The 12,292-nt window shown below is 36.7% G+C and overlaps 1 protein-coding gene and 2 pseudogenes across 3 annotated transcripts; 2 read left to right on the top strand and 1 right to left on the bottom strand.

Annotated features, from left to right (window-relative positions):
• Positions 1 to 536: 536 nt before the first annotated feature.
• Positions 537 to 5,822, bottom strand: LOC147944765 (REF/SRPP-like protein At1g67360; annotated as a pseudogene).
• Positions 2,309 to 3,362, top strand: LOC104787757 (agamous-like MADS-box protein AGL97 pseudogene; annotated as a pseudogene). Its single transcript, XR_015558542.1, has one exon. The product of XR_015558542.1 is annotated as an agamous-like MADS-box protein AGL97 pseudogene (transcript).
• On the top strand, positions 5,741 to 12,174 carry LOC104787756 (mannosyl-oligosaccharide glucosidase GCS1). Of its 2 annotated transcripts, none has more exons than XR_015557715.1 (22): positions 5,741 to 6,158; positions 6,265 to 6,338; positions 6,459 to 6,710; positions 6,821 to 6,989; positions 7,137 to 7,223; positions 7,328 to 7,396; positions 7,525 to 7,621; positions 8,151 to 8,233; positions 8,619 to 8,726; positions 8,848 to 8,969; positions 9,152 to 9,259; positions 9,340 to 9,409; positions 9,727 to 9,852; positions 10,051 to 10,118; positions 10,446 to 10,595; positions 10,676 to 10,729; positions 10,896 to 10,952; positions 11,065 to 11,214; positions 11,300 to 11,391; positions 11,466 to 11,575; positions 11,687 to 11,750; positions 11,823 to 12,174. XR_015557715.1 is itself a non-coding variant. In XM_010513379.2 (22 exons), the coding sequence occupies exons 1-22, from the start codon at positions 5,850 to 5,852 to the stop codon at positions 11,965 to 11,967; spliced, it is 2,568 nt and encodes an 855-aa protein (XP_010511681.2). In that variant the 5' UTR covers positions 5,741 to 5,849; the 3' UTR covers positions 11,968 to 12,174. The 2 variants fall into 2 exon arrangements, 1 of the variants encoding a protein (XP_010511681.2); XM_010513379.2 differs by having other exon boundaries at positions 9,336 to 9,409.
• Positions 12,175 to 12,292: the final 118 nt, after the last annotated feature.

The raw sequence follows: 12,292 nt of genomic DNA, 5'->3' as shown, positions 1-12,292 counted from the left end.
TATTATAGAGGTGAAAATAGAGTAATACATTAGAGGAAAACAATGCTTTATTTTTGAGTTACTCTATTTTAGAGAAAAAAATAGAGAAATACAATGGAGATGGTCTTAACTGTTGTGTGAGAAGTTGAAACTCAATTTTGACCTGTTTGTTTTGTCTGCAACACAGGAAGATGCATTATATGCTCTCTCGATGGATGGATGCAAATGGTCTGTTTTCAAGTTATTTTTCTCAGTATTGTACTCTCTTTGTTTTCATTTGTTCTTCATGAAGCTTGGTACAAACAAACTTAAAAAAATAATAGCTCAAAGACTCGTTTACGAATGAGAGAGGAATACTACTCATTGGCTTTTTTTTAGTAAAGTTGTTTTGATTCTCTATCTTTGATATGAAATATAATTTTCTGAACTACGGTTGATATGAAGTTTTGTTGCCAAATACAGCTCTTGTGGTTTAAAAAGATATTTCCCACACATCACATTTTTCACACCACCAAAGAACTGAGACACTTGACCAAGTTTTGTGATCGAACAAAAAATAAGAAAAGCAGAGGTCCTAAGATGAAAAGCAGAGGTCCTAAGGTCATTTACATAAGTAACCAAACCAAACAAACCAAACTCTCTCCAAAGGAAACAACCAAATCACACAATCCTAATCCGAATCAGAGGAAGATTCATTTCCATCAGTAGTGGCAGTAGTCTCTCCTTTCTTTCCATCAGAGTAACCCATCTGAGTCATATCCGTCACCAATTCATATTGTTGTTTTTTTTACTTTATTTGGGCTAACATTATGTAATTGTCAACACAGATAATCTACTGTCAATATTATTGAATTTTGTTGTCAATACTATTATATGATGATGTGACTGTAGCTCTCACTGTTTCAAACTTGTGCTTCTTAATCTTCTACATGTGATTTCTCTATTATGATTTTTTTTCTTTTTCTTGGAAGAATATATTGCTTTTGTTGTTGTTGCAGTTCTACCGGAATATTTGAATTCCGCCGAACTTTCATGCAAAAGACATCGACCAAATCACAAAACATTTTATATGTTTGTTATTTCTGCCAATTTAAGTATAAAAAAGTATGTGCTTGTACTTCTGATGAGTCTATATTGTTACCTGGAGCAAAGTATATTGTTCTTGTACTTAAACATATGTTCTTGGAATCTGCAGTGCTTTCCTCCTTTAAGCACAATTAGAATTAGCTGTTGCTGTGTGAGAAGTTGAAACTCAGATTTTGACCTGTTTGTTTTGTCTGGTGCAGGAAGATGCGTTATGCTCTCTGGATTGATGGATGCATATGTCTTCCTTTCTACAGTTATATGTGATCAGTAAGAAGTTTTGTTGTTAAAAAAATCTCTCTTCTGTTTAAAGAAGATATCACGTTTTTCACACTACCAAGAACTGAGACACTTGGCCAAGTTTTGTGATCGAACAAAAAGGAAAAGCAGAGGTCCTAAGATCATTTACATACATATACGTAAGCGAACCCAACAAACCAAATTCTCCAAAGGGCAACAACCATATCACACAATGTTACAAACTTACAATCCTAATCCGAATCAGAGGATGATTTAGTTTCCATCAGTAGGGGCCGTAGCTTCTTCTTTGTTTCCATCAACATTAGCTGTCTTCTCCTTTCTTCTGCTCTGCATCTTCTTTCTCATAAACCTTCACAAAGTCATCAACAGGGACCAACCGAAGATAGCGAATCAAAGAGTAACCCATCTGAGCTCTGAGCTTTCTCTGTTGCCTTGTAGATCAATACATGTGCGTGAGTCCATCGGAGTAGCATGCTTCTCAAACTTGTACGGTGCTTCAGTGAAGTAAATAAAAAGGTTAGGACCTTTAGCCATACAAATTCGGTTTACTTTCGGTTTATTTTTGGTTTACAAAATTCAGATATAAAACCATAAATTAAGACGTTTTCACTAAACCTATTAAAAAGGTAAATTTACTTTTCTTTTTAGAAAGGAAACAATTTAAACCCTTTTAACAAATTTTACTTATTTGTTAATTACCGATTAACGGATTATCAGAAAACAAAAGCAAATAAAGTCGATGGTTTAATTAAACCAGACCTGGTTCGGTCTCAGGAGCGTTGAGTAATTAGAATACAAAAAAGGAAAACAATTTTACTTAAGTCGTTTTAATTACTGATTAGTAGAGTCAGAAAAAGGAAAACAACTAGGATTAATTAGAAGCTGAGTGTTTTTTTTTTCAGGTTAAAGTCTCTATATATTATATATATGATTAGAAACAGAGTGAGTTCCATCACATTCATTCTTTCGCAAACACGCAAAAAAAAAAAAAAAATCTCAAAGTCTTGTCTCGTTCTCGTTGTCTGTGAAATCTCAAAACACATCATAATATAATAATGGGTGGGTTGAAGAGGAAGATTGATACAGGGAAGAAGATAGATGGGAAAAATCCACGAGCGGTTGCTTTCTCTAAACGTCGTAAGGGTCTTTTCAACAAAGCCTCAGAGCTTTGTCTTCTCTCCGACGCACAAATCGCGATTTTAGCGACTCCGATTTCTTCTAATTCACACGCCTCTTTCTACTCTTTTGGTCACTCCTCTGTCGACAATGTTGTTTCAGCTTTCCTCGCGGGTCAGACTCCTCGTCGGGATGAGGATGATGATGATGATGAAAAGTTAGGGTTTTGGTGGGAAGATGAGAGTCTCGGCAATTCACAGAATCCGGAGGAATTGGGTTGCGCGATTGATTCGATGAGGAAGATGTTACACGATCTGAAGGAGTTGAAAAATAAGCAAAGAGATCGTGTGGACGTAACTCATCAGCAGCAAACCCTAGATCATCAACCCTGTTCTTCAAGTCTGTTCGTTGACATAGATGATGATGTATCTGTGAATGTACAAGGGTTTCACAACAACAACACTGAAGAACAACAACAAGCCCTAGCGGTTTCTGGGAGCTTCGATGAAGAGCTTGATGTTGATGATATATGGAAGAATTTGGAGTTGGATGATTTAACTGTGAATCTCCAAGGGTTTCAAAACAATACTGATGAAGAACAAACGCTAGCGAATGATGACGGTTTACATGGGAGCTTCGATGGGTGCAATCAAGAGTTTGATATTGATCAATTATATGATTTTGTGACAAAATCTGAAGATCTATGGAAGGATATGGAGATGTATGATGACTGTCTCTATTGATTTGGGATATTGATCCAACTCAAACCGGTCGCTTAGCCTTAGCATTATTTTACTTTGTTTGGTATGTCTTTTAACAAATTTGTTTGTCTTGTCTATATGACATTTATTTTGTATCTATTTCATTCATTAGAACTTGAGCAAAATTGCTCCATAACAAATTGCAAAATCCTTTTATGTCGTTACTGTCTTAATTCATTCAATTCATTGTAGATAAAATGTTTTTTCTTTTTGAGTGTGGCTATGTCTGAAATGTCCTAAGCGTAAAGCTCACATAGTAACCACTGTTTGAGTTAAAATAAACATACAGTAGATTAATGAAGTGGGGACTAGCTTTCAATATTACAGTCAATACTTGTTGGTTTTTGCAGTTGCCTGGAGCAAAAGTATATTGTTCATCTGATGAGTTTTGTACGCCTCTTCTACTACTAATGTCTTTGGTCTTTTCCTCTTAGCATAACTAGAATAGCTGCTGTGTGAGAAGTTTAAACTCATTCTGACCTGTTTGTTTTGTCTGTGTCTGTCTGTTTTCAAGTTATTTTTCTCAGTATTGTACTCTCTTTGTTTCCATTTGTTCTTCAGGGAGCTTGGTACAATAACAAAAAAACTCAAATAATAAAAGCTTAAAGAGTCGTCTACGAATGAGAGAGGAATACTCATTGGCTTTACTAAAGTTGTTTTGATTCTCCAATCTTAGCTATGAATACAAATTTCTCATTGGCTCTTCGCTTAGCTTCTTTCATAGTTAACTGGAGCAAAGTATATATTGTTCATCTGATGAGTCTATACGCCTCTCTTACTAAATATATGTGCTTGGAATCTGCAGTGCCTTCCTCCTATCTATTTCCAGTTTCAGTTTCATTAATGTCTCCTGTAGGCATAACTAGCTAGAATAGCTGCTGTGTGAAGTTGAAACTCAGTTTTTGACCTGTTTGTTTTGTCTGGTGCAGGAAGATGCGTTATGCTCTCTGGATTGATGGATGCATATGTCTGTTTTCAAGCTATGTTTCTCAGTATTGTGTACCCTTTGTTTCCATTTGTTCATCAGGGAGCTTGGTACAAACTCAAATAATAGCTCAAAGACTCGTTTACGAATGGGAGAGAAATACTTGTTGGCTTTTTTAGTAAAGTTGTTTTGATTGTCCATCTTTGATATGAAATTTTAAGTTCTGCTATATGACCATTATGAAGTTTTGTTGCTAAAGTTGTCTCTTTTGATTAAAAATGATAGAAACACGCATCACTTTTCACACTACCATCAAGTTTTGTGATCGAACAAAAAGAAAAGCAGAGGTCCTTCGATGAAAAACAGAGGTCCTAAGGTCATTTACATATGTAAGTATGTAACCAAATCACACAATGTTTTCAATCCTAGACTAAATCAGAAGATGAAGTAGCTTCTTCTATGTTTCCATCAACAATAGCTGTATCTTCTCCTTTATTCTTCTGCTCTGCATCCTGTTTGGCACAAGCCTTCACAATATCAGTCACCAAACTCGTTTGCAGCCACGGATGAAGCTTTCTCCCCCACTGCATGAGTTGGTTTGTACCGGTTAAGTTTAGCCCAGACCTTAATCTAGCTGATCACAAGGAAACACTTGTACTCAGTCGCAGCATAGTTAAACGCAGCTTTGGGACCACCAGTGCGAGCATCTATCTTTCACAAAGCTCTGAGCTTTTCTCTGTTGCCTTGTAGATCAATACATGTGCTTGAGTCACGGTCACCACTTGCTTAGCCATCATCGGAGTATCATGCTTCTCAAATTTGTAATGTACGGTGCTCAAGAGGAGTCTCCAACCAAAATAAATAGTTTACCTAAATCCAACTGTAAAAGAAAAAGAAAAAAAAAACTGGTTAGATGATTTGTTGTATAGACAAGATCGAGACAGAAACAATCAATACCCAAAAAAATAAAAATTAACAACCAAATTAATCAAAGTCGAATCAAAAAGCCTTTCCTAGTTTCAAGACTCATGTGATCATAAGGGTTTAAAGGAATTTTTTTCAAAGATTCAGCTCATATACAACTGTTACAACATCATCGAGCTACCACTCTTAATTCTATTATGATACTTAATTTCTTCAGACTTTATTACTAGTGAATAATTTAATATGCGACGAAAGCCTTAAACATCACGCGCTCCGATGTGTATTTTGTATTCGCAGGATTCTGAGCAAACTGCATGGTGTGTCGCAAGTTAATAAGTATCAGCTGGTACTATGGTCGATCATTACCTTGGTGTTTCTTTTCTACATGGTTGTGACTTGTGATCAAAGAGCAATTTCGTCAAGGGCGTGTGAGTATGTTTGTTGATAGTACAATACAGCCACTAACCATGTTGTTCAATAAGCATGTAGATATGTGTGTTGTTGTAACTCTAGCACAGCTGAGTTTATATAACAAATTATATTTCTGTGTTCATAACAAAAAATGTTTAGAGACCATAATTGCAAATTAGCAGATTAAACACGACTCCAATTTTCTTCATATGCCTTTGTGCAAAAGCAAAAAAAAAAAAAAAGATAATTTATTAATTATACCTATGGACCAATCACAAGCGGTCAAAGTCAACTCTCTCTACCTTCACTTCTAGACTTCTAGTGATCACATAGCAATCACGTGACCCAAACTCATTTTTCATTTTTCCGATTAGTCTACTACTCCGACGATGACCGGAACAAGCCGTCGGAGCGCGCGTAGTCGAATCAAATCAACGTCATCTCCCGGCGGCGATGAAGGAAGCGATTCGCTTCGTTACCCTCCTCCGAGTATCCGCCGAGGCAAAGGCAAAGAGCTTGTGTCGATCGGTGCTTTCAAGACGAATCTCAAGATTTTGGTTGCGTTAATCATATTGGGGATTGTAGTCATCTACTTCGTCATCAATCAGCTCGTTAGCCGCGGATTGTTGTTCGATGAGTCTCAGAAGCCTAGGGTTATCACTCCTTTCCCAGCTCCCAAACTCATGGATTTGTCTATGGTACCACACTACTAATCTCTTATTATATCCACATTTCGTTTTCTTTTAGCTTTTGCTTTTGTTGTTTTTGAGTAATTGAAATTGGAACGATTCGTATATGTATCAGTTTCAGGGCGATCACAAAGAGAGCTTGTACTGGGGAACTTATCGTCCTCATGTTTATTTTGGAGTTCGAGCCAGGTGTGTAACTTTCACTTGGGAATAATCAATCTCTACTTTGGGAAAATGTCTTTATTGCTTTATCAATTCTTGTATCAAGCTACTCTTTCTACAATAAATAAGCTGTATATGGCTATGCAGAACACCACAGTCCTTGGTAGCTGGATTGATGTGGCTTGGTGTCAAAGACGAGATGTATGTTATGCGGCATTTCTGTGAAAACTCTGATGATCTAAGTACGTTTGGCTGGAGGGAACATAATGGACGGGATTTTGGGCGGCAAGAGCTGGTTGAAAACGATATGATATTGGAGACAAGTTTTGTTAAGTCAAAGGAAGGCAGCCTTGGTTATGGTGGGGATTGGGCTGTTCGGATTGATGTCAATGATAAAGGGTAATTTCTGATATACATTACTAATGTACTGTTTTTCTTCACTGTGTCAGCTTTTGTTATTTTGTTATTTTGGTATTTTTTTTTCCTTGACCATATTGGGATTTAACTAGGTTGAATGATGGTGCAAAAAGAAGCGCACATCTCTTCTTTTACTTAGCTGATGAAGGTGGCAATGTTCTAAATTTAGGCCACGATAATTTAGATTTTCAAGAAAGCTCTCTCCTGGTTTCGGGTTCACGTGAAGATGTAGGAGACTGGCAGATACACTTAAAATCACAGGTATTTGTTGATTAAAAGTGCTCCATAAAATTCGTAGAATTTTGGAGCTGTTTCTGCTGGAAGTGGATCTGTGGGTGGTTTGACATTTTCTGTTATGTTTCGTATGATGCTCATCTGGATATCTCTTTAATTTCTCTTCGTTTGCAGAATCAGCTTGAGACACATTATTCCGGTTTCAAGACGCCTCACATATATAATCTGTCTGATCTTGTTCAGCAAAATCTTGCTCTGCAGGTCTGCTAATTTTCGAGCTCATAACTCATTTTGAAAGAGCCAAGGTATTTTGTTTTTCTGTTAAGACCACATGCTTACATGTCTCTTGGCTTGTATTTTTTCAGGCAAGAAAGTTTGGACGACTTCAGCTCTCTGACACATCAGAGGATTCTTCTAACATTTACATCTTTCAGGTAATCAGTCTTGATGAAGATGTATGCATGTGTAGTGTTGTATAAATATACCGAATGTTCGTAACTCCTGGAATCTATGATCAATATGTTTCACTGTGTCCAATGACAACATATCCTTTGTCAAACAGATTTCTGGGAAGCTACCATTTACGATTGATATAACCTTTGTCTCCGGAATCAAAGGAGAAAGTTCAAATGTGGAAAAGCGTTTGTCAAGTCTCTCAGGTTTCTTAAGCCTCCCGTTATTACCAAGCATCATTAATGATGACTTTGAAATTTCTTAACCTTTGTTTGTGTATATGACTTGCATTTGAGTTGAGTATGGAAGAACTTTCTTAATTTGAGTATGGAAGAATTTGCATTTGAGTTTGTGTACGGAAGAATTTGCATTTGTGTTTGAATTTTCTTAACCTTAGTTTTTTTGTGTGAGTTGCATTTGAGTTTGAGTACGGAAGAACTTCTTGTCTTCCAATGAGTTCGTTACATCTACCTTTGCCTTTTGAGTTTCATAGCTCAGATAAAGAACTCTACTGTGGAATTTATGTCTGGCTTCCGTGTTTTTTTAAGTGTCCCACATACCTGAATAGCAGTAGCTTTGCTAAGGATACTAATTATATGCATCTGTTAAGGCTCAATTCAGTAGAGTTTTTATATCTAAAAAGATGTTCTCTGACAGCATGAGCTTAATTTTTATATCGTTGTTGTTGTCTACTTTTATTCTATTTGTGCTAAATTTTAGGTATGTTCCATGTAGGTTTGCCACTCTCTGATCTACTTAAAAAGAAACATAGAGAATTTGATACAAAGTTTGAGGAATGCTTCAACCTTTCTGAAAAGGTATGGTTCTAAGTTTTTCTTTTTAAATCTACAAACTTCAGTTACCCATATAAATATATGTCTTTGGCACACCCAGAGGTCTTGTTTCATGGATATCTTGTTGTACTTTTAAAACAACCCCCTGAACAAGGTTGTCTGGATTTGAAGTCGGGAACAGGGACTGCTGACATTTGCTTTATTCACTTTAGCAATTTCAGTCTCCACTAAAAAATGTCCTTTTACTAGGATTTGTTCTTCTTTCTCTGCTTATGTGCAGTTCTGTTTCTCAATGGCGAGCATATGTTGTTAGTTCCTAGTTGTCATAATGTTCATAGAGTTGATAATTTGCATCTATAATGTTAATAGAAAAGATGAGGATCTCATTCTCGGTTTCTTGTGGTTCTAGCATGATTCAGAAACATTGGGAGTTGGCAAGACTGCTATTGCAAACATGCTTGGGGGCATTGGTTACTTCTATGGTCAATCAAAAATTTTTGTTCCTAAAAGTACTCAGGCGAGTTTACTTGCATCCTGCGTCTTGTTTTATTAATATTTATATCCTTTTTATGTTCTTCCATCTGCAAACTAGGTTGGACCTCTCACGGAATCATACAACTTACTACCTTCTATTGCAGCCTGAAAGTCAGAATAATTTCTTGCTTTATTGGCCAGCCGAGCTATACACAGCTGTTCCAAGCCGGCCCTTTTTTCCTAGGGGGTTTTTGTGGGACGAAGGATTCCATCAATTGTTAATCTGGTTCGTTCTTATTGATCATTTGTATGCTGAAGATTTCTTTGATATGATTCTATTGTGATTGTTTCTTAAATGGATTTTCTGAAAGCCACTTCTGTTTGATAAAATATTATTACAGAGTTGCAAGCTATAATCATCCCACTAGTTGATCATTCTTTGGACTATGTTGTGTGTGCTTTGATCAGGCGCTGGGATTTTCGTATAACCTTGGATATCGTTGGACACTGGTTAGACCTATTAAACATAGATGGATGGATTCCACGTGAGCAAATTTTGGGTGCTGAAGCTCTGAGGTATTTACACTCTCTCACTAACCGGGGTAGTCATAGTTTTTGTTGTAATGGTTTTTGAGATTTGTTTTAACTGCAGTAAGGTTCCAGAGGAATTTGTAGTTCAATACCCAAGTAATGGCAATCCACCAACACTTTTTTTGGTGATACGCGGTAAGAATCTGTTGTACTTATACATCTACTACGATTTCTCTTATGCGCTCATTTTTGTTTCATGTAAGCCCTTGGGAATCGGGCCATACAAGTAAGTTTATTCTGATGTCAATCCTTGACCAGCATTTATTATAAGATAGGGAATCAGAATTATTGGAATCAGCTTCCTTCTGTTTGTTTTACTAATATTTCTGTTCCGATTACAATCTGATGTCTAGAAGTCTGTTGCCAAGATCATAAAAGTGCTTTCACTGGTTAAGATAGGAAGGTTTCACAATCAATTCAGTTCCATATAGTGACAATCGTTTTTTTTTCAGATCTAATAGATGCTATAAGGATGGAAAAGTTTACCGCATCAGAAAGGGATGAAGTATTGTCATTCCTTGAGCGGGCTTCTGTACGCTTAGATGCATGGTTTCAGTGGTTTAATACTTCCCAGACAGGTAACAACATGATTATCCTCTAGTTTATAGATTTACAGAATCCCTTCAGTCTTCATAACAGTTCCATAGTTGGATCCCTGGTTGTTAAATCTAGATCACTAGATGAGATGAGTTCCAGTATTTGATTGGTATTACAGTCTTGATAGACTTTAGAATGGGCTAGTTCATGTATTTTGTTATGACTTGATTAAACACTAGGTAAGGAGATAGGAAGCTACTTTTGGCATGGCAGAGACAATACAACAACTCGAGAACTAAACCCTAAGGTACTATTTGTTGGCTTCTCATGAAAATTTCAGTATCTACATTTCAACTCTCACAAACTTAAATTTCTAGTGTCAAGTTATAAGTTTTCTCTGAGGTTTGCTGCTTAGCCTGCTTTCATGTGACCATATCTTCTTTATCAATATGATAACAATAATTGAGGAATTTTTTCTGTGGTATATGCTTGTTAGATACAAGATGTCCCAGTTCTTTGCGTGTGTGTGGGCGACCTATATTTTTGTAGGATCGTTATTTTGTCAGCTTTGCGGATATGGTAGTTCAATTCACAGATCCTTGGGGATAAATCTGATGTCTTATATCTTCTGCAGACGCTTTCGTCGGGGCTGGATGATTATCCTCGCGCTTCGCACCCAAGTGAAGATGAGCGACATGTTGATCTTAGATGCTGGATGTACCTCGCTGCAGATTGCATGCATTCCATCACAGAGTTTTTAGGAATAGAAGATAAACTTTCAAAGGTTAGCACAAGATTGAAAGGAAAGGGATGTCTCTCCTATCTTTGTTCACATGTTACTGACGTAAAAAACAAATCCTGCAGGAGGATTACAATTCAACTGCCAAGCTGCTTTCAAACTTTAATCTCCTGAATCAGGTATATCCTCTATCAGATGTCAACAATTTTCTCACTTCCATTAACTTTGACGTTGTTCTATATATATAACTTGATTATTAAAAACATGACTTCTCTCTCAAAGAGTATCACATTAACTTTTTCTCCTCACTGTTCCTTTTCTCATTCATGTTTAATTTCTGAGCAGATGCACTATGATAGTGACCATGGGGCTTACTTTGACTTTGGTAATCATACAGAAAAAGTAAGAGAAGCTTCATAAATTTAAGTTTGAGTGTCAGTTTTTGTCATATAGAAGAAGAACGTAAGATTCTCACTCTTTTCGTTGAACCACATGTCCGGTGATTGATCCCCAGGTTAAGTTGATATGGAAAGAGGTAATTCAAGAAAATGGTCATTTATCTCGGCAGCTTGTAAGGAAGACGTATGGGAAGCCAAAGCTAAAATTGGTTCCTCACGTGGGTTATGTCAGCTTCTTTCCTTTCATGTCTAGAATCATCCCACCAGTGAGTGTTTGGTCAATATTTCAATGATCTTTAAAACATCAGTTACTTCTTGTTCTAAATTGTCACATACTTTTGGTCGAAAAAGGATTCTCCAATCCTTGAGAAACAGCTCGATCTCATTTCAAATAGGAGCATCTTATGGAGTGACTATGGACTAGTTTCACTTGCCAAAACCAGGTAAGCCCACAAGAACGAACATACTCAAGATGTTATTCTTCAATGATATAAGAAAGAGTATTGTTTTGATGCAGTTCTATGTATATGAAACGTAACACTGAGCATGATGCACCATACTGGAGAGGCCCTATCTGGATGAACATGAATTACATGATTCTTTCTTCTCTGCACCATTACTCTAAAGGTACTTTTCTACCCTTCACATGGAAAAGAACATCGACAACGTGCTACAAGACCTCTATTTTTTTTATTACATCTTATGGATGCGTTTTACCATGTGTTCAATTTCCTGCAGTGGATGGGCCATATAGCGAAAAGTCCAGAGCAATTTACACGGAACTAAGGAGCAATTTGATAAGGTATATTTTACATAGTAACTGCGATAGAGAGGTCTTGTTTGATATTAACTTGAAACATGTCATAAATTACAGGAACGTGGTTAGAAACTATTACCAGACAGGATACATCTGGGAACAATATGATCAAGCTAAGGGAACAGGGAAAGGCACACGACTCTTCACCGGCTGGTCTGCGCTTACCTTGTTAATTATGTCCGAAGATTATCCCATTTTTTAGAACCTCTTCGGCATCGAATCTTAAAGTTACAGACATGTATGAGTTAGAAGATCAGTTTTGATGTAGGTTTTTTTTTGTATTTCCTCATGGTAGTTATAGTGTTACTGTTACAGATCCAACTCAGGTCGCGGTATATGTTCCAGAGTTTTGTACGTTATGCCATATTCTGTGGTCTTTGACTGATAATCTGACTTTAAAAAAATCAAACGCCAATTGCATTAAACAAGTTTCAAACTAAACCAAATCCTTAGGTTGTTTTTTCCTTTTAAATCTCAATGTTGCTTGCTTCACAAATATCGACGGAGAGTTCGGAATTTTCATTTTT

The sequence above is a fragment of the Camelina sativa genome, chromosome 5 (assembly GCF_030686135.1).
Source record: "Camelina sativa cultivar CO46 ecotype springtype chromosome 5, ASM3068613v1".
NCBI classification, from domain to species: Eukaryota; Viridiplantae; Streptophyta; class Magnoliopsida; order Brassicales; family Brassicaceae; genus Camelina; species Camelina sativa.
This window is presented reverse-complemented; position numbering and strand designations above follow the sequence as displayed.

Excerpts from the sequence above, each read along its gene's own strand:
- LOC104787756 (XM_010513379.2), top strand. The coding sequence starts at position 5,850 with ATGACCGGAACAAGCCGTCGGAGCGCGCGTAGTCGAATCAAATCAACG. Across the intron at positions 7,397-7,524 it reads CTAACATTTACATCTTTCAG|ATTTCTGGGAAGCTACCATT; the intron begins GTAATCAGTCTT and ends TTTGTCAAACAG. Across the intron at positions 8,234-8,618 it reads GCTTCAACCTTTCTGAAAAG|CATGATTCAGAAACATTGGG; the intron begins GTATGGTTCTAA and ends TTGTGGTTCTAG.